The following is a 19815-nucleotide window of genomic DNA, read 5'->3' as shown; positions in this document are numbered from 1 at the left end:
ATTGGAAAAGTTCAGCATAAAGGAAAACTCAAAATTGATGGAACCTGATCAATAGAAGATCCTTTAGGCTTATACATTGCACATTGTATAATTATGAGGAAATTCATTTCAAACAACTTATTGAGATCAGTATGAATTATTGAACGAAAGATTCTAAAGAGAAAAGAAACAAAAAAACATGAGAGGATTTGAAAATATTGGTATACAGACTTGGAATTGTTTTTTAGGGTAGTAATATTAGGTTTATGGGTTTTGTGAGGTTATAACATGAAACAAAAGCATTATATTATACATCAACGACTTTAATATTGATGGGTGATAAGGAGTAGTAAAAGTTATTGAGAAAACTGGACTTTTTCAAAGTTGGTAAACATGGGTTTTACAGGTAGTTTACATATGTAATGGTGGTGTTGGTAATATTTAAGGTTGCCAAGAGGATTTTCCGGAAGTTTTAAGGCTATACATAATGATTTAACATTGCAGGATCAAGAGAGTAGGAGCAATAGCTGTGTAAAGTGGTGAAAATGGGTGAATTTTGTCAAAAATAGAGGTTTTCAGCTTATTACATATATCAAATGACATAAGGATTGGATCTTGGATAGCTGATTCATTGTGAAAGGGGGGATTACATAATGTACAACCTTTAAACCATTAGTAACAGACGTGTGTGAAAGAATTGATAAGGGAAATAAGAAACTGGTGTGGATTTTGAACGTTACACTTACATCCATACATGTAACAACATTTACATATAAAACCTTAACTTCATAGCTCAATAACTCATCCATTACTTATAAAAAGTACCTGATATGGCGCCAATTATTGATCAGTATCACCAGCTCTACAAGATGCACTTTAGTAATCCAAAATTGGACATCATTTGGAAAAACCCGTCACTTCACAAAGAAGTTTTCAGCCAGTTTACAAGGAAAAAATCACCTGTATTCATCATAAGAAGTGCTGTACATCATTCAACTACGTCATTGATCACTTTTGGCTGTGTAAAGTACATCATATATTATAACAAGATTGTTACATTGTGTCATTACATGGTTTGTAGGTTTTTTTGTTTGAAATGGATTGGTTTTTGGGGCTGTTGACCATTGTAGGAGTTTTTACACATTAATATATATAATGTCGGATGATTTTGGGATTGTTGTTCCCTTTTCTGCATCTTATACCTTTGTTTTAGTGTTATAAATCATCATTTTTTACTACATTTGTACCGAGTTCACTTAAATCAGCCCCTTCAAAGCAAGGAGAAATTTATTTACGTGTCTTTAAGACTATAAGTCTCTTCGGGAATAATACTTACAATGGTATTGCTAGTAATTGATATTTTTTTGTGACTTCTTTGCTCTTAAAACTGGAATAATACTTATCACAAGTATTGAGAACATCTCTCTAGTCCCTATTATCTTATTATCTGCTATCACAAAGTGGTTAGCAAGTGCCCTTGTGCTGGTTTCTTTGAAAAAGGCAGTCTTTAGGCAACTTCTACTATTCTCACATTAGTAGATTATCCCTTCTTAGGTGTTGTAAAGCTCTTGTTGAGATTTCAATACTACAACAGTCAAATTTAACATTTTACAGTGTTGTATAAAACCTTACTGAATTTTTAAAAAATCATATGAAAATTTTGAACTTGAAACCCACCAATTGGTATTTGTCAGGGTGGCTATAGCTAAGGAAGGTGAGCAGTCTAGATTACTCACTTTCAAGTCCTGACAAGTATCTTACTGGATCCGTAAGATAGTAGATTAATTTATGTTCCTGCAATGATAAACAGTAATCACTATGTTAATATTCAAAATGCCGTTAACAATGATATTATAACAAATAGCCACGGCCCACTGTAGGAATACAGAGTAGAGTAGGTCAATCTCTGAGCCGGGAGTTCTTTCAAAGGAATTATTCCAACAAATGCCTGTGTTACAAGACACAGGGATTCTGTCAACTTTGAGCTGCAGAACCAATGGTGCGTGTCCAAGGATGTCTACCCTATGGCTAGGAGTAGTAGAGGAACTTTCAAAGTTATACTAGAAGGAACTTCAAGAAGAGGATAGTTGATAGAAGAAGGGAAAGGTAAGGGTTTGCCTACTAGAGATCTCTTTGAGTAACTATTTTGAGGAGTGGTTTTTCAATGATGATAGTGACTAAAAATTGACTCTTCTTTAAATCTGTTCTAGATTTTTGTTGTAGTGAAAGAAGGTGAGTCCTTTCTTTCTCAGGGGGATAACTCTCTATTTATATGTTTCTCGTATTATGCTTAACTTGTGGTTGTGTTAGGTTACCTTTGGTTCTCAAATGGTCCGCTTGTGGTTCTGCTTCTGCGAGGTTTCCATTTAGTTGTCTGTGGCCTATTTGTGGTCTGGACGCATTTGGTCAAGTATTTTGATTGCTTCGTAGAGGGTTCTCGTTTCATAATGTTTATTGTTGCTGTGATTTATTAATCTTATTGAATGATTCCTTTTGGGAATCTGGGCTTGGGTTGATGTTTCAATTGAATTACTTGTGTAGTAATGTATTATTTTCTAATCTTTTACTTTCCAAAGATAAACAACTTTATGAGGTGGTTTTTGTCTTTGATACTTAGACGCAAGATTTATAAGTTTTTCCTTATTGTTTTAATGTTTTTTAGAAGTAAAAAATGTTTATTATTTTTGTCTTTGAAACTAGACGCAAGGTGTGTTTTGGTAATATGAAATTGTAATGCTATATATACATTATTTATAGTGCAGTTCTATTGGCTTTTGCTCTGCAAAAGCTCAAGGGCTGACAGTATTTTACAGTCCAACAAGTTGTCTGATGTTGCAAAGTATACCGTAAATTGAAAAAAATCAGGACACCTAAAAAGGTGTCCCCAATGCTGTTGAGCATATATTTACAGAAAAAAAAACACCGTAAAATTGAAAAAAATTGTCCGTTTTTTGAAAAGGTTCACAAGATATTTCTGACTTGAAACTCCCTACTGTGCTGTGAACCGTCAGCCCAAAGCTTGACAAATTGATCACATGAAGCCCAAGCTTTCCAGATCCAAAGGACTGGACTCGGGTACAAAGTTCTGTTTCCCAATTGAGCTCTTTTTACGTTCATAGAAGACATTTCATAAATCTGATAAAGGTCCTAGGAATGTGCCTATAGAGGTATGTGAAGAAGCCTGTTTTCCAGTTTTTCGGCTCTACACAACCCACCACTCTTTGTCTCAAGGTCCAGAGCACTTCAAAAGATGTGCATGGACTAGGGCGATAAAATGGGTCTAATTTGAGGCTCTAAACTTCTCTCACTTTGGTGGAAAATTGATTGGTGCAAAAAAAATTCGTGTCTCAAGGCCAGATTCCAACATTCAATTTTAAGGCTGTTTTTGACCGTTACATCCAATTGTCTCAGGAAGTATAGGTGCTGAAAGTTTGAAACCTAGCTTGAATGAAATTATTCAATCTCACGCACATTTTGCACTACTGTAGGTGCTGTAAATGTGTTGTTTAGTGCCCGAAAACCTCGCCAACAAAATGTCGGAATTTACATCTCATACCTTTATAGGCGCATTCCTGGGTCCTTCTGTAACCGCTGTGGAAACTATCACACGACTTGTTCAGGAAAAACAGGGCACGCATGATCGTATCTGCGCTCGTCAATTCGGAAAGTATGTTGGTCCTTCATGTACTACGGTGTACGTATAGACTCATACTGACATATAAACATGACATGGATAAAACATGTAATTTTTCCATGTCATGTTTGGTCGAAATTCACCCCCGAGCCAAATACCGTACGACACGACTCATACTGACACACATCGACATGGATTTTTATTTTCCAAATCCCATGTCGTAACATGAGTCATCTCGTACATCGTACCGTCCGGGAAGTGTCATACCGACACAACATGACACCAAATGTAAACTTCTCCAAAATATTGCATTCGGATCGGACTATCCGATTTTTGATGTATTTTTCTCTGCAAACAAGAGTTTTAAAAAAAATTAAACACTCAATCCTAGCTCTACAGTCAACTATCTTTATTCAATAATCCATCTACATTATTATTACTCTGTCTTGCTCTTCCACAAATAATGCCAAAACAAAACAGCATAGCTATCATCAACACAGTACTGGAAAATGGTTTCAATGACGGACTCACCATACGAGAAATACAAGATAACCTTGTGAAAGAAGGAATCACAATGACTGAGAGAACAATCTATTGACATTGTAAACGTTTGGATCACAACAACACCAAGCCACCTGTTTGCAAGGATCACCTTGAAAGACGTAATGCCATCAGCAAACACTTCCATGATGGCAAATCAATTGAAGAGATGCTCATATGTGTACTCTAACATATGGGTTGCATTTTGTTTTATGTGTAATGCTTTGTTGGATCACAACTGGGATGGCATTCTCTTTGAAGGAAAAGATCTCAATGTTTTTGGTACTTTACCATCAATATCTTACACATTTTTATTTGAAAACTCATATTTTGTATGCATCTCAACCACAAGTATACCTTGAAGTATATGAAAAAAACAATACTGATTCATAATTTGAAAAAAGGAGCCAAATTTTTATAAAGCTCAGAAAATACATGAATTAAGTCAAATGACAAAGATTTTAATCTTGCTTTGAATGCTTCCATCCCATCCTTCTGCTTCTCACTTTTTATCATATCACATTTCCTTTTGAACACATTTCTGTGATGGAGATCTATACTTCTTCTTACCACTAATACCAAACCAATTAAAAGAATATCAGTTAAAGATTCCTTTGGTCAGACAGCAACCCACTTTCAGCGTCCATCCCACACTTGGATAATGATGACTAGGCTTGCATAAGGTCTGCGTCAAACCCTACCCACAAGAATCTGGTGCGTGAAGCCAACCCAGCCTTGGGGAGGACAAGTACAGTTGAACCTCAGCAGTGACCATAGATCATCATGATCCAAAACCAATTTGATAGAGGAATAGCATTGGTGACATCAAGTAGTTCCGCATTCACATAGTGAAGAATGAACATGCAAGATACAATTCTATCCCCTATCAAATTGGCCTGTGAGACTTCTGTGTAGACTGCTATCTGACCATCATGGAAAAAAAAGTAAGTTTCATCTCACATCATTACCATGTTTTAAATAGACAAATCTAAAAATCAGCAAGTTGAATTACTTTCAAGAAGTTGAAATGGTTTGTTTTGAGTTGACTTAGATGAGATTGCTTGTTTTGATTACAAATGAAAGATTCAATGATGAACTGTTGATATGATTGATTTCAGGTGAATCAGATGAAGAAGATTGATCTTGATTGAATCAGATGGAGATGATCGATCTTGATTGAATCAGATGGAGATGATTGATCTTGATTGAATCAGATGGAGATGATCAATCTTGATGATTGAAACGATCGATTTTGATTGAATTGGAGGGGGAAAATGATTGATTATGATTCAATCAAATGAAAAGGATCGATTGAATATAAGATCAATTTTGTGCCTAATCACTAAAAAACATTAAACCAATGTCAAAGTAATCATTAGTAAAATGTTGAAGACTTGTTTCTTAGGAAATAACAAATGGATTGAAAGGGGGTGGGACTGAGAAGAGGAATGGAATCTAAACCTGAGCAAGAGAACAGTTCATTAATTGAACAGAAAAGAAAGGTACTTTTGATGGCAAATCAATAAGTTCCAAGTTGAATATTGTGAGTACTGCAAAGATAGAAGGAGTTGAAATACTTACCCAAAGAAACAAAAGTGAAAGATGGAATGTTGGAGTTGGTAGGTGGGAAGGGTTGATGATTTAAAAGGTACTTTAGACCAGAGCTCGGTTTAAGAACTTTCTTTCGGATTTCAAATTTCAAATATGAACTACAGTTTGGCTGAATGCTGTTTAGCACAATGTGATTTAACACTCCGGTGGTGAATCGGGCAAAGCTATTACAGTCAACTCCCTCTAATTACATACAGTTTGGCGGGTGGTTTTTTCATGCACTTAAAGGAATATGCACTTATAGACCTCATTTTGGCTTGAAAACCCCTTTTTGGCGGCAAAAAATCCTATGCACATAGAGAATTATGCACTTATAGGGATATCAACTTAGAGGGAGTTGACTGTAGATGTGATATGGTGTCATGTTGTTTGTCGGTATGACACTTGTCGACCGTCAGACCATCCGCCATGACTCACGTTACGACACGGGATTTGGAAAACAAAAATCCATGTCGATGTGTGTCAGTATGAGTCGTGTCGTACGGTATTTGGCTCGGGGATGAATTTTGACCAAACATGACATGGAAAAATTACATGTTTTATCCATGTCATGTTTATATGTCAGTATGAGTCTATACGTACACCGTAATGTACAGTCGTTTTCAAAAAGCTTGCCGAAATTTGCCCGCAAAACTCGAGCGATTTGGCGGTGAATTAGCGGCAAGCTTTTTGAAAACGACTGTAACTCCAGGGCTAGCATGTACCTATCATTCCCGATATTCCAATCAGCAAAGTGATCTACAACAGCCTACCATATTCCCACTTGAAAAAAGCTTGCCTAGCTTGCTCCAAATCTCTCTTGTTGTCGTGAGTCGATATGAATTCTATGGATATATAGAATCGGGCAGCTTTCTGGAAATTCAATCAACTCAACGAAAACGATGTGTTTGAGTTTGTGTAGGCTTGTGAAGTTGTGTGGCTCAATTTGGCGGCACGAAAATCAGACATCCCATCGCACTCCGAGTCTCCACAATGATTTCTTTGTATGCAAAGCACGCTATTTGAGCGCTGTGTACTCTTGTGTACATGACTATGCGGATCGATTTTTGATAAACACATTTTTAATAAACAGATGTCGATTTAGCAGCGTCGTTCGCACGGGGAGTCGAAACTACATAGAATCTACTATATAGTGTGACTCATCCTATGTCGTATCTGCCGTTGTTCCCTTCACTCAAGTCCGTCTAACATAAAAATCACACTAGGTCTACAGATATTTTCTCAACTTCCTGACTCGCCTTTTGAAAATGTCTACCCCGATTTTCGAAGTTTGTCCTAATCCTTCTCATAGGGTCTCGGCTTTGTTGGCAGAGGCTCGCAAGCTTTTGTCGGATATAAGCTCTACAAGTTGTAGCGATGGTGGCAATGGAGGAACTGGTCATGATCCCGAAACTGCGAAAAAGGCTTTGGATTCTATCTTGGCTGATGCTCAGGCGGTGGTGGACGGACAAGAAGACTTCGTGCAACGCAGGTAGGAATGTCTCACAACAAGATCCTTTTGACTACGTGGTTTTTTTTCTGAACCTCATAACTTCCTTCACTATCTTCCAGCTCGAATGTACCCGATCCCAAGGCTCAATGGACCAAAATCTTGGAAGAGATGTTAGCCTCTACTCAATCGACTGATTGGGGAGGTCTCTTTGCTTCTGGTCAAATCAGTTACAGATTACTCCCTGCCATGTCCTCAAACAATTACGAAGCGGGGATCATTACGTTTCTATCTGGGCTTCTCAAGCCTCGCCGCGTCCTAGAACTCGGAATGTTCACTGGAACAATCACTCTTACATTTGCGGCAGCCAAGTCTGTGGAACAAGTCGTTACGCTCGAGGTTGAGCCTTTCCTTGAAGGCTGGTGTCGTCCCTTCTGGAAGCGTGCGGGGGAAGGGTTAAATGAGAAGATTGACGTGCGAGTGGGGGATGCAAGAAAGACTATAGACGAGATGGCTCAAAATGGCGAAGCTCCGTTTGACATGGTGAGTGTTTATTGAGGTCGTGCATCCAAGGATCTGATCTAACTCCCGATCTCTCTTTCCCCGTGTAGATCCTCATCGACGCCGACAAACCCTCATATTTAGCATACTTCCGCAAAATCGTCGAGCACAAATTACTGTCCAAAAACGGCGTCATGATCATCGATAATGTCTTATTCGCAGGTACCGCTTACGCACCTTACCCCGTTCCACTCATCAATCCTCCCAACATCGATCAAGCTTCAGTTCAACGTAGTAATGGTTATGGAGTCCATTTGAAAGAATTAAATGCAGAGATTTGTAATCATCCTGAAGTCGAAGTCATGATGCTGGGAGTTGAAGATGGTTTGAGTTTAGTCAAATGGAAAGATCAATAAAGAAATCATGAGGTTCAGGCTCAGGATCTTCTTCCTCTTTCTTATGAATCAGTTGCATGTTTTCCTTGATAACCCAATCCGAAGCCGTCGATTTCAGTCTGGTCAGCTCATAGAGAATATCACAATTGTTTATATATGCCAGTCAAATCTGCCCGCGTGAATGTACTCTCTAGGTGAATTCTTATTGTCATGAGTTGATCTTGTATTTATGTCGTGCTTTTGCGCAAGAATGAATGATATGTCTTCTACGTTACATCAAAAGTTGACCCACTTATGTGCCTGTTTGGCTAGAGATGTTTGTATGGTTAGCATGTATCTATTCATTGTGATCAAGAAGCTTTGTGGAGTTGTGCCACTTGAACAATGAGACCGCCAATGATAAAGACATTGGATGTATACATGCCTCACCGGAACAATCACATTTAAACGGGTTTCAAAAGAGAATACACATTCAGGTTAAATTAAATATGATTATGACAAAAGACTGAAAGGAAGTCTAGTTAGTATAACTAGAGAAATTACTATGACCATAAGGAGCAGAGCAAACCTGATTGAAGTGACAGATAGGCAACATCGAGTTTGATATTATTGACACAAGAGCAAATGCAAGGGAAAACACAAACCTGAAGGGGATTCTAGTTAGTATAACTATGTAGAGTGATATAAATCACTATGACTGTAAGAAGCAGAGCAAATCTGCTTGAAGTGACAAGTAGGAAACAGCAAGGAAAAAGAGAAAAGTTACAAAAAGGCTAAGAGAGCTTTATCTTTTATACGCTATGGTGAATGTTGCTCTTTTACATTTGACAAGTCTCAGCAGGATTGATTTAATTGAGATCCTGATGTATGACTAATAGTACTATATGGGTTATATATATCTTACTCATACCATATCATTTCTAATATCATATGTTATCAATCTTTTAGGGCGCGCTCACTTAAGCAATTTCTGGTGAGAAATCACATTCTGCAAGATTCAAAGCGTCTATTTCGTGGCGCAGTTTCATTTTTGTATTAAAAAATTCACAGAATGTGATTTCTGGTCAGAAATTCTTTAAGTGAATGTGCCCTTACTGATGTCATCAAATGTTAGCAATCTTTTCTATAGATCTTCTTATGATCAGTTTGTAGTGTCATTACAAACTAATCATGACTGCTTAGTATAATCTACACATCTAACAAGAATGTTTGGAAGCCAGTCAGGTAATTTATGGTCAGAACATCTTGGGAATTGAGTCTCAAGTAAAAATGTCAAAAATCAACTTTCCACAAATAATAAATCCAAAAGATTAGCCCAAGCTCTAGCAAAACTTCGTCATTTTCAAGAAACTTCTTTCCAGCGTAAGACATTTTTAGCATGTGTTTAGAAATGTCTATCAAAAAGCTAAATTGAACTGCTCACATCAAACAGGCCTTGAAAACCTCACCGCCACCTCATTGAACAATGTTGTACTGGTATCAGATATTCTAGCCGGCGTTCTTGATTTCCAAAAAGACAATTTGAGTTGGTATTGGTGCGAGTCAAAGAATGGTGAATGGTGATTCGAGAAAAAGTGCATATTAATATGAGCTCAGTTGGTGAGAATTCAAGAAAATTTCTCACTCGTCCTCATTGGAATCAGGGGAAGCACTGACACCGCGGGAATTAACTCGTTTGAAACCCAAATGAGTGAAATTTCGGTGTCCGGGTTCGAAATTTCCCCGAATCAAGAAACTCGTTCACAACTCGTTTGCAATAGGTTTGCCAATTTCCCTTGGGCTGTACTCTGTACTCTGCTGGCCCCGTGTATGTACAGTCACATGATACAACAACAAACCCTTTCACCATTCCTCACCTTCACCTTCATTTGTCAAGCCTTGATCAACCATGAAAAAAGAAAGGAGTTGGGTGGGGACATGATGAGGGGTGAGATACTCTTTCTCTAAACTCGGCATCTCATCGCTTGGATGTTCCATACCGTTGTCAGAATCTGATTTCGAAGCAATAGTACTACCATCATCTGAACCATTGAGCGGAACAGGAACCGGAGTGATTGTTTCAGTTTCAGGCTTACCGACCAATAACCGATGGCGAATCAAGCGCCATAAGAAATCAAATCCAAGTCTGATCTTGCCTGCACGTTCTGAAGAGTTCTTCACACTAAAGAATGAAGGCTTCATCTCCCTAACAGGGACATGAGCTGGGAAGTGCTTTGCTCGCCAACCACGAGAGGCCTCTGCGGCGACTATATTCTTTGCCTGTGAAGGTTTCAAACAATGAATCAGATTTGAATCAACACAACAGATTAACACAATCAGATCCGCATAACTCACCTCTGCAAGTATGAATTCTTTCCAATACTGCTTTCCTAGAGTCTTTCTGCAAACCACCTTTTTGATAGAATTCAAAAGTATCAAAGTAGAAGGCCATCCACGTTTTGAACCCCAGTACCTGCGAGCGTACTGCAAAACGCTTTCATCATCATCTGCAACTAAGAAAGTTTGAAAGATATCCTTTGCTTTCCACTCGGAGGGATGTGATTTCAAGTTTTTGATTATGGAAACTGTGTAGGCGACCATTCCCGAGGGGGGTTCCGTTCCATCGGTTGGAATTGAAGGCATGTTGGGAAAATTTCGATGGAAAACAGAATTTATAATATTCTATAAGAGTGATAGCTTGATAATAATTTCTAGTACGCTATAAGTAAGAGTGAAAGTTTGATAATAATTTCTAGTACGCTATAAGTAAGAGTGAAAGTTTGATAATAATTTATATTAAGTTATGAGTAAGAGTGAAAGTATGATGAGAATTTAAAGTGAGCTTTAAGTAAGAGTGAAAATACGATAAACAGTTGAAGTAAGCTAGAAGCAAGAGTAAGAGTACAATAATAATTGAAAGTGAGCTACAAGTAAGAGTGAAAGCACGAAAAAAATTGTAGCAAGTAAGTAAGAGTGAAAGTACAATAAAAATTCAAAGTAAGCTAGTAAGAGTAAAACAGTGAAAGTTTGATAATGATTTTGATTAAGCTATAAGTGAGAGTGAGAGTAAAATTGAGATGGAAAGCAAGCTATAAGTAAGAGTGAAAGCACAAGAAGAATCTAAAGTAAGATGTAAGCTAAAGTGAAAGTACAATAAGGATTTAAAGTAAGCTGTAAGCTAGAGTAAAAGTGCAATAAAAATTTAAAGTGAGCTATAAGTAAAAGTGAAATCACGATGAAATTTTCTAGTAAGTAAGTCAGAGTGAAAGTATGAGCAAAATCTAAAGTAAGGTAGTAAGAGTACAAGCTTGATAATAATTGCTAGTAATCTATAATTAAGAGTGAAAGTGCAATAGAAATTCAAGGTGAGCTATCAGAGTGAAAGCACAATCAAAATCTCTATCAAGTGAGTAAGAGTGAAAGTTCAATTAAAATTCAAAGTAAGCTATAATTCAGAGTAAAAACTTGATGATGATTTCTAGTAAGCGTAAGAGTAAAATTTTGATTCAGAAGCTGATGGACCAGGTTGTGAGTCAAGAGACACTAGCATATGCTACATGTTATCAAGAAAACATGCTGTGAGGCCTTGTGCGTATCCGTTTAATATTGTCAGGAGGCGTATTTTCATAGCTTCATCATTGTCACATGTTGTGGCTCAAGTTAAAAGGGATCATCCAGGAATCCTCGCCAATTTGAGAAATTTGGTTGGGTGTTCGGTTTTAATTACCTACAAAAGTGTTCAAGGGTTTGTTTTTTGGTGTTCCTGATCCTCATATTACAATCTGGTAGCCTACAGTGTGTTAGGTATCTTTGATTAGTACTTAGATTTACCATGCTACAATTTGCTTGTTTATCCTTTTTTTCTAACAGTTTTTGGGGTTTAATTGTTTTCTTTACCAAAACTTTTGTAATCATAAAAGCATAGACATCCGTCTCTCTTAGACAACATTTGTGATACACGCTCTCAAGAAAAGGAACCAAGCTCTTAGAAGCCACTGTTATGGTATTTCTTGCAACTGATCGTTTCGCTTTTTTGTCTTGTGAACTCTTTATCTGGCTCTCGTCTTGGATTTCAGTGTTTTGGTGTTTTGGCACGTAACACAAATTTTTGGGGCATACAACAAGCAACGATGATAGGAGAAGATTGCTTTGAATAATTTCTTAAGTGTACAGAAGTACTAAAGGAAAAAAATCAAAAAGCAATGGTCGGAGATGATCACTTTGAAAAGTTTCCTAGGCGTACAGAAGTACTAAAGGAAAGAATTCAAAAAGCAATGGTAAGAGAAGATCACTTTGAATAATTTCCTAGGTGTACGGAAGTACTAAAGGAAAAAAATCAAAAAGTGTTGCAACTCTGAATAGTTTCCTAGGCGTACGGAAGTACTAAAGGAAAGAATTCAAAAAGCAATGGTAAGAGAAGATCACTTTGAATAATTTCCTAGGCGTACGGAAGTACTAAAGGAAAAAAATTGAAAAGTGTTACTACTTTGAATAGTTTCCTAGGCGTACGGAAGTACTAAAGGAAAGAATTCAAAATGGTAAGTTCTTGGGAAGCGGGTCAAACGCGAAGGTGGAGGAGATGAGATATTTATACGCCAGATACATATAAATAAGCTGTGTGATCTGCTATACGCCAGGCGCCACTTATCATCCTGAAGGGCTTGAATGGCCCCTTCAGGATTTTACATCCAACAGACTAGCCCCTGTGACGATAAGGATTGTGCCTTGATCGTTGCAAAGGGCTGGAATAGTCCGTTTACTGATAAGAAAGACGAGAATGAATAATAACAGAAACAGGTCAGTATTGTAAGATGGAATAGAATACGATGAGCTCAACCAAACACCGGGGACCCAAGCGGTAAGATGACTCAAGTGGATGATCGCACTGGTTTGGTTGAGCTCAAAAAAAAGTGAGTATGCTTACTTGGTGGAGGGAGTGTTGAAGTGGTTGTCTGACGCGATTGGGATGTGGCCAGCGGGAGCAAGAGTAGATCGATTGTAGTGGTTCTAAATTCTGAGACCTAAGTTGATGATAGAGATGTTTTAACCTGAAGTACTACATATGTTATCCGGCAGAGTCCCGGCTGGCCAGCCCTCTCAACAGCTCTCAATCCGATTGGAAGTCTTGAAATGAAGACCAATTAGCATGAAGTCAATCAAGAGAATCAAACAGAAGCCGAGTTTAGATTTGTTTGGTGAAAGGAACTTGAAAAGATTGATCTGTTTCGAAAATTAGTCCTTGCAACGATAAGGAGTGTCTTGATCGTCGCAAGGGCCTGGAATGGTCCATTTAGGATTTTCTACTCAACAATCTAGCCCCTGCGGCGATAAGGACTTGATCGCTTTGTCTGATATCGTTGCAAAACCTACGATAAGGATGCACATGGATCAGACGTACATCCCTCTCAGCTATGAAAAACATCAGTTGCTGCACTTGTTTCTTTTACTTGACCAAAATTAGCACCAGAATCTCAAGGAAGATGAAGTCTATGAGCTTGTAACCTAGTCATGATGGACTCAATCACCAAAGATATTGCTCGCTGGAATTGGTGGTTAACGTTTCCAGCTTGGGACTAGTTAAGTTTGGTACACCAGTCAAAGCAAAACCATAAGGCAAAAGTACTCAGAACTCGCAGCAGAGACCATAATAAGTTACATGCTACAGGTGTGATGAGACCGAAACATTTGGAGAAATTTGAGGCAAGAGGAAAAAACATTCCTCGGGAAAAAAGTGCAGTACATTATGCGCAAGAAGAAGGCGAACAATTCTTGTCTTTGGTCCAGACAAGAATCCTCGGTGTGGAAAGGTCTAGATGGATTGCAAGGAAGCTCCCTGCGAAAAGTCTTACCCTCAGCCAATAGAACATGCAAGTTCGATGGGACTTTGTTAAGTTTAAGGTTTTGAAAGTGCTGTGTATGTGTATGTACATAGTAGTGTACTCGAGGGAAATCGGCGAACGTAATGTTAACGAGTTGTGAATGAGTTTCTCGATTCGAGGAAATTTCAAACCCGGACACCGAAATTCCGCTCATTCGGGTTTCAAACGAGTTAATTCCCGTGGTGTGATGATCATCAATCATTTTACGTTTGAGATTCAGAAGACACAAAAATCATGAGAAGACTTTTTCTCAGATTGGGAGGAGAGGACTGGGATGCTGCCAGTGCCTACATATTGCAATTTGCCATGTCTTTTCGTGGTGGACCGGCCCTGATTATCGGATCGTATCACCGGGGCTATCCGTGGGGTCATACAGTCTCAGAGCCGTTGACGAAAGATTCGACTCGCCAGATTTGGAGAACGGTCAACAAAAAATGTCTCCCATTGATTTGGTCATTAATCAACTTCCAGCATCCCCGCCCTCCAAGCCTCATCCTCGGCTTAATCAAATCAATCCAGAAATTGTTTATGAATATCTACCCAGCCCTGATGATATCGATTCAAATCTCATAGTGATGTTCCATGGACTTGGTGAGTCCGATACAATCAAACGATATATGATTTCTCAAAATAGTTGCACCTCTTGAGATGAAACTCACGCACACTTGACTTGTATCATTTGGTAGGATATAGGTGATACTCCCAAACCTTTTTCAAACTTGGCGAAAACTTTAAAGCTACCTCAGACAGCTTTCCTTATCATACGTGCTTTCGAGCGTGTACCATTATTAGAAGAAGAAGCTTTTCAGTGGTGGGATTCTTTTGATCCATTGACAGGTGATCCAGTCACAAATCCAAATCCAAGCAAGAGTATTTCTAGACTAAATGCGGTGCTCGATCATCTTATTTCAAACGAGATCGGATGGCATGCTTCTACAATTCACCTTTTCGGTTTCGCGCAGGGTGGAAGTTGTGCAGCTGAACTGCTCGTGAACAGGACCCGCAACGCTGAAGCGCCCAATGCAAGCAAAGATGGGCCTCAAGCCGCACGACCTGCCCTCGGCTCACTGGTGACAGTGTCGGGCCCGCTCCTCTCTTTACCTACGATCTCACCCGAGACACGCTCACAAACACCGACGCTGCTCTGGGTGCGAAAACATGAAGATACCATTGGTCGATGGCGTGCGGGTTTTGCAAAGGGTTTTGCGTTCGTTGAGCACTTTACCGCTTCAGTTCCTGGTCAGGATGGTCAACCTTCTATGCCTAGAGGCCAGGAATGGGACCCTATTATGAAGTATGCTTTGTTTCCTGAAGAGTTATCAGTAGAACTCTCGAGAGAGCAATATTTATACCTTTCCTTCATTCCCATTTATCAGGTTCTGGTCCAAACACCTAAGGCAAAGGAACGCATGGGAGATCTCTGGCTCTACTGCGAGCTCTAGCAATCCATCGGAGAGGAGTACTGTTTATGAAGTCAATCAGTGATTCAGTCGTGGACGAATGTGGCAAATTTACGTGTACTGTTCCATTATAAACAGGATACCCAAGAGCACCTTGCAATGAATGTTGCAATTTAGCGGTCGCCGCTTTAACCCTTTTTGCGCACAAAGACCGTGTTCCTTTACTCTACATACATATGGACAGGCTAGAAGTGAGCATTTGACCGCGTCCAACTGATGAGTCAAGCATTGCATGTTGCCTACGAGCAATGCATGTTTGTTACAATCTACGGACATTAGTGGCTCACTGGTGACCAGGCGAGAATGGGGTCTTCTACACATTCTTAGTGAGCCCCTTATACGGCAATGTGAAGTACGTTACATAATGATGACTCGTGATGGTCATTGGTAGCAAAAATATGTATATGTACCCCGGATACCCAACAGATGTGACGTCGGAAAGAAGCACGGGAGGATGCGTGCGACTTCACATCCCTGATGAATCACGACCACGCCGGGAACCCTACTCAAGCTGCTGATCAACAACAACAGGACCCAAGAACCTTGATGTGTGCCTGTTTCGTTACATCCATGCATGTATAATTGAGTAGAATTGAGTCCATAAAGGGTTGTTAAAGATGGGCTTCCGTCCTCTTCCCATCATTCCTCTCGGCGACAATTTCGTGATTCGATATCAAAACCATCCACCTCATGTGGCCTTTTTCATCACCCAAGATCTATCTTCAGGACTCATCGGAGAGGCAACCACTTTTAAGGTCGAAATCACCAGTCAGTTGATTTCGAATGATCATGGTCATCAGATAGAGATTATGAACACCACTGACCATTAGACATCCAATCCTGCTTATCCTCACCGATATGATATCAAGACCTTTGACGAATCACAGACGAATGCTACTCAAGAGACTCTCCTCGATGATTTCATTACCCCTCTACCCAGGAAACAGCTCATCGTTCTATGTTTGATGCGGATGACAGGTCAGTGACGTCATCGGTACAAGTGAAGAGTGCCGCGACAATGCAAGGATGCCTTCTGAGTAGGTTTTTGATGCGAAACATTATTAGAACCGATCTCGCAAGGCTTGATCCAACCTTTTATCAAGTGCGTAGACATCCATATAGCCATGGTCACTTTTACAGCTTTTGAATGTTGACAAAATTCCATTTCATTTTGTACATGATTAGTCGAATGTTGGAAGACCTTCATGTCACACCCGATCGAACTGATATCGGCTTTTACGCTGGCCTTATCACTAGTCAGTTCCTTGCTTGATCCAGAATAAAATGCGATGGATTTGAGGATGACAAATTACCCATGCATATATCTTGTTAGGTTTATTCGCCCTTTGCCAACTTTGTACCAGTAAGCCAAAGACCCCGATGACGTGAAATATCTTGATAAGGATCGTTTGACCGACTTGCGATCGTCTGATGAGCGTTGCTTCCATCTGACTCTATAGCATTTTGGTGGGGAAGACTTTCAGATCGGATCGGAAGAAAGCCAATCCTGTTGACCGGACTGACAGGTTTGTCAATTAGCATAATCAGCTTTGGATTACAAACTACCTTTATCGGATTGGTTATTTCACGTTGTTTGGCTGGTGTGATGAACGGTAAGTGTTTCAATTACATGAATTGTTTTTGAGAATTTTACTGATTGCTGCTCTATCCTTACTTTCGTATCTCAAGGAAATGTGGCGGTGATCAGAGTAAGTTACTGATATCTCTTCGAGAGAATTTGCGATTGACGTCTTCCTTGTCTGACTAGAGCGTATTGGCCGAAATTACCGACGATACCAACAAAGCTCGGTTCGTTGCAAATCACTTGTCTCTAATCGTGTGAAGTCATGATTCGAAGGGCTCTTAATGGTACCGATGGTGTAGAAAAATTTGATCGATGCGCTGACTATCCTTCTTACCAACCCGAAATTACCTAGGGCATTCGGTGAGTTCAACTGAAAACCAGAGACTGGACGATTCTGATTTTTTTTTCTACGTTCTATAGCTCTTTTACCTATGACTGCGGTGAGTGAATTTGAGAACCTATCCCGGTACAGTGGGTATCATGGCATAATGCAAAGATACTCTCAAGGCCACATATTCATCAAATATATCCTATGATCCAGGCCCTTGGCACCATAGTGGGACCAGTAATGGGCGGATACCTCGCTCAGCCCGCAGAGCAGTACCCCAGTCTCTTTGGCGAGATCACCTTTTTGAAGAATTATCCATACTTTTTGCCATGCTTTGTTGCGGGCTCGACAAATGCTTTGGCAGTCCTATTGGGGTTCATTTACCTAGAAGAAGTAAGGCCCTTTGATTTCGTTTCGCGTCGTTGATTTGATTGTCATTCACTGAAATTCCAAACTACCACAGACACTCGAATCAAAGCAAACAAAGAAAGTAGAAATCAGTCCACTTGTATCCAATCAAGCAGAGGGGTCGTCTTCCACAAACGATCAGACCCCAATTGGTCCTCCATCTCTGAGAGACCTGTTTACTCCCACGGTCCTTACGGTCCTCTTGAGCTTTTTATTTCTAGCGCTTCAAAATTCAGCTTATGCAACCCTTGTTCCACTTTTTTCCTACACTAGTGAGTGGCAAAAGACAGCCTGGTCAAACACACCTCATTATTGATTTCATGAAGCTGATCAGTTGGCTATGCGATTATTCGGTCTTGACAGGACTTGAAGATGGTGGTCTCGGACTTTCCATGAATCAAATTGGTATTCTGTCAAATTTTATGTCTCATCCATTACTCCTGAGCTCAACATGCAACATCTGTTTCTTCCAATATGATATATAGGTACGGCACTGAGTACAAACGGTTTTGTAGCGGTGGCTTTCCAAATGGGTGTATTCCCCATGCTTCAGCGAAGATTAGGAACCTTACGCTTGTTTCGAAGTGTTTTACTTTTCGTACCATTGTCGTTCATACTATTACCGGTCGTACGATGGCTTACACTACGATCTATTGAAGTCAATGGACCTTCCAGTGGGAAATCAGTGGCTATTTGGGGTTTAATATGCGTACTTGCTATCAAAAGTTTGACCGGGATGGGAATGGGTGAGTTTGATTCTCTAAAACTACTTTTCTGATGATTATTATAACTTTTGTTTTATTAGTGTGTATCAGTCTCTTACTCAATGCAGCTGCCCCATCAAAATCGTCTTTTGGAGCTCTAAACGGTCTTGGTCAGGTAAGGATCTCGACCACAAAGATATCATCTTTTTCTCACACAAATTCTTCTTATCTTGGATTCGGTTGGAATATATATGTTTCCGCACACTGAAATTTGTTAAATATCTCGTTAGTCATGTTCCGCGCTAGCCCGGACTGTCGGCCCAGCTTCTGCAGGTGCACTTTTCGCTATCAGTATTAATAAACACTATCTTGGAGGGAACTTAATTTGGGTAGTAGCCATCTTCGTACGCGATAATTTTCAAGCTCTTTCCTAAATCACAAACAGGGTTTCTATCATTGACTCGTGTTGTAATTTGTTTGTTTAGGTATGTGGTTGTACTTGTTTGACATCATGGAGAATTCAATTAGAGGCTTCTCCAGTAAAGAAACCTTTCAAACGTCCATTGCGATCAACTACGTGAAGAGTAAGGTGTGCTTAGATGACAAAATCTTACCTTCTTATTCATTGAGCCCTCGTTCATCTCTCGTTATAGCCATCAAGCATTCAAAAAAAATCTTGCTGATAATAATATCTATTCTGAGCCAGCATTCTTGTACGATATTTTGACTTGGTGTACCTTTACCTCCAAGATTAATCTTAATTGGATTGTAGAAATTGGCAAGGGTATCACCAAACCCTGTTCGTTTTAGCTTGTTTTTTTTCAGCATCTAACCAAGATCTCAATGTATATACACAGATTTCTTGTTCTTATTCTTCATTATGTGTGTCGTTTACTTTTACTATAGTCCAATTGTAAAGAGACTACTTTGAGGATACACAAGATGAGGACGACAAAATTTTATTATAATCATCCTCCAAGTTTGATGTTGACTACCGTGTCGCGTCAGGAGGGCTCTATGTTATAAAGATGTATGTTTAGCGCTTTCAGTATCTCAACATCATCAGCCCTTTGCAAGTTCCTCAAATGATGAAGAACCGTCGAAAAGATGAGCGAAAGGTTTAAAACCTGCACTTTACAAAGGAGTCGGAAACGTTCAAGACTCAAACATTGTGAACTCTAGTCACCGTGACCTGTTTCTTCAAGCAACTCGGTAACGCCCAGTTTATTGGATATGAATAGCTGAGTAACTTCAAAGATTTGAGAAACATGATTGAATGAAAAGAAGAATTGTCTATAAATTTAGATAAATATGTTGTTACAAAATCCAAAGAGTTGTACCTCCAGAGATTTAAAACAAATGTGCATAGTTGAACATTCAACT

At 39.3% G+C, this 19815-nt stretch overlaps 3 protein-coding genes across 3 annotated transcripts; all 3 read left to right on the top strand.

The window, feature by feature from the left end:
- Positions 1-6882: 6882 nt before the first annotated feature.
- On the top strand, positions 6883-8367 carry MELLADRAFT_70749 (uncharacterized protein; the record flags this gene model as incomplete). Its single annotated transcript, XM_007405353.1, has 3 exons — positions 6883-7235; positions 7316-7736; positions 7805-8367. 3 exons carry the CDS (start codon positions 7012-7014, stop codon positions 8108-8110), a joined length of 951 nt encoding a protein of 316 aa, XP_007405415.1.
- A 6014-nt stretch (positions 8368-14381) lies between these two features.
- On the top strand, positions 14382-15389 carry MELLADRAFT_59448 (Phospholipase/Carboxylesterase; the record flags this gene model as incomplete). Its single annotated transcript, XM_007405354.1, has 2 exons — positions 14382-14538; positions 14641-15389. 2 exons carry the CDS (start codon positions 14382-14384, stop codon positions 15387-15389), a joined length of 906 nt encoding a protein of 301 aa, XP_007405416.1.
- A 976-nt stretch (positions 15390-16365) lies between these two features.
- Positions 16366-19013, top strand: MELLADRAFT_90794 (uncharacterized protein; the record flags this gene model as incomplete). Its single annotated transcript, XM_007405355.1, has 14 exons — positions 16366-16444; positions 16488-16509; positions 16593-16663; positions 16868-17020; positions 17097-17116; positions 17176-17216; positions 17345-17352; positions 17448-17713; positions 17784-18000; positions 18092-18133; positions 18214-18474; positions 18534-18607; positions 18723-18836; positions 18918-19013. 14 exons carry the CDS (start codon positions 16366-16368, stop codon positions 19011-19013), a joined length of 1464 nt encoding a protein of 487 aa, XP_007405417.1.
- Positions 19014-19815: the final 802 nt, after the last annotated feature.

Source organism: Melampsora larici-populina, assembly GCF_000204055.1.
Source record: "Melampsora larici-populina 98AG31 unplaced genomic scaffold MELLAscaffold_3, whole genome shotgun sequence".
Taxonomy (NCBI): domain Eukaryota; kingdom Fungi; phylum Basidiomycota; class Pucciniomycetes; order Pucciniales; family Melampsoraceae; genus Melampsora; species Melampsora laricis-populina.
Note: the sequence above shows the minus strand (reverse complement) of the source record. Positions and strands in the feature narration are given on the sequence as shown.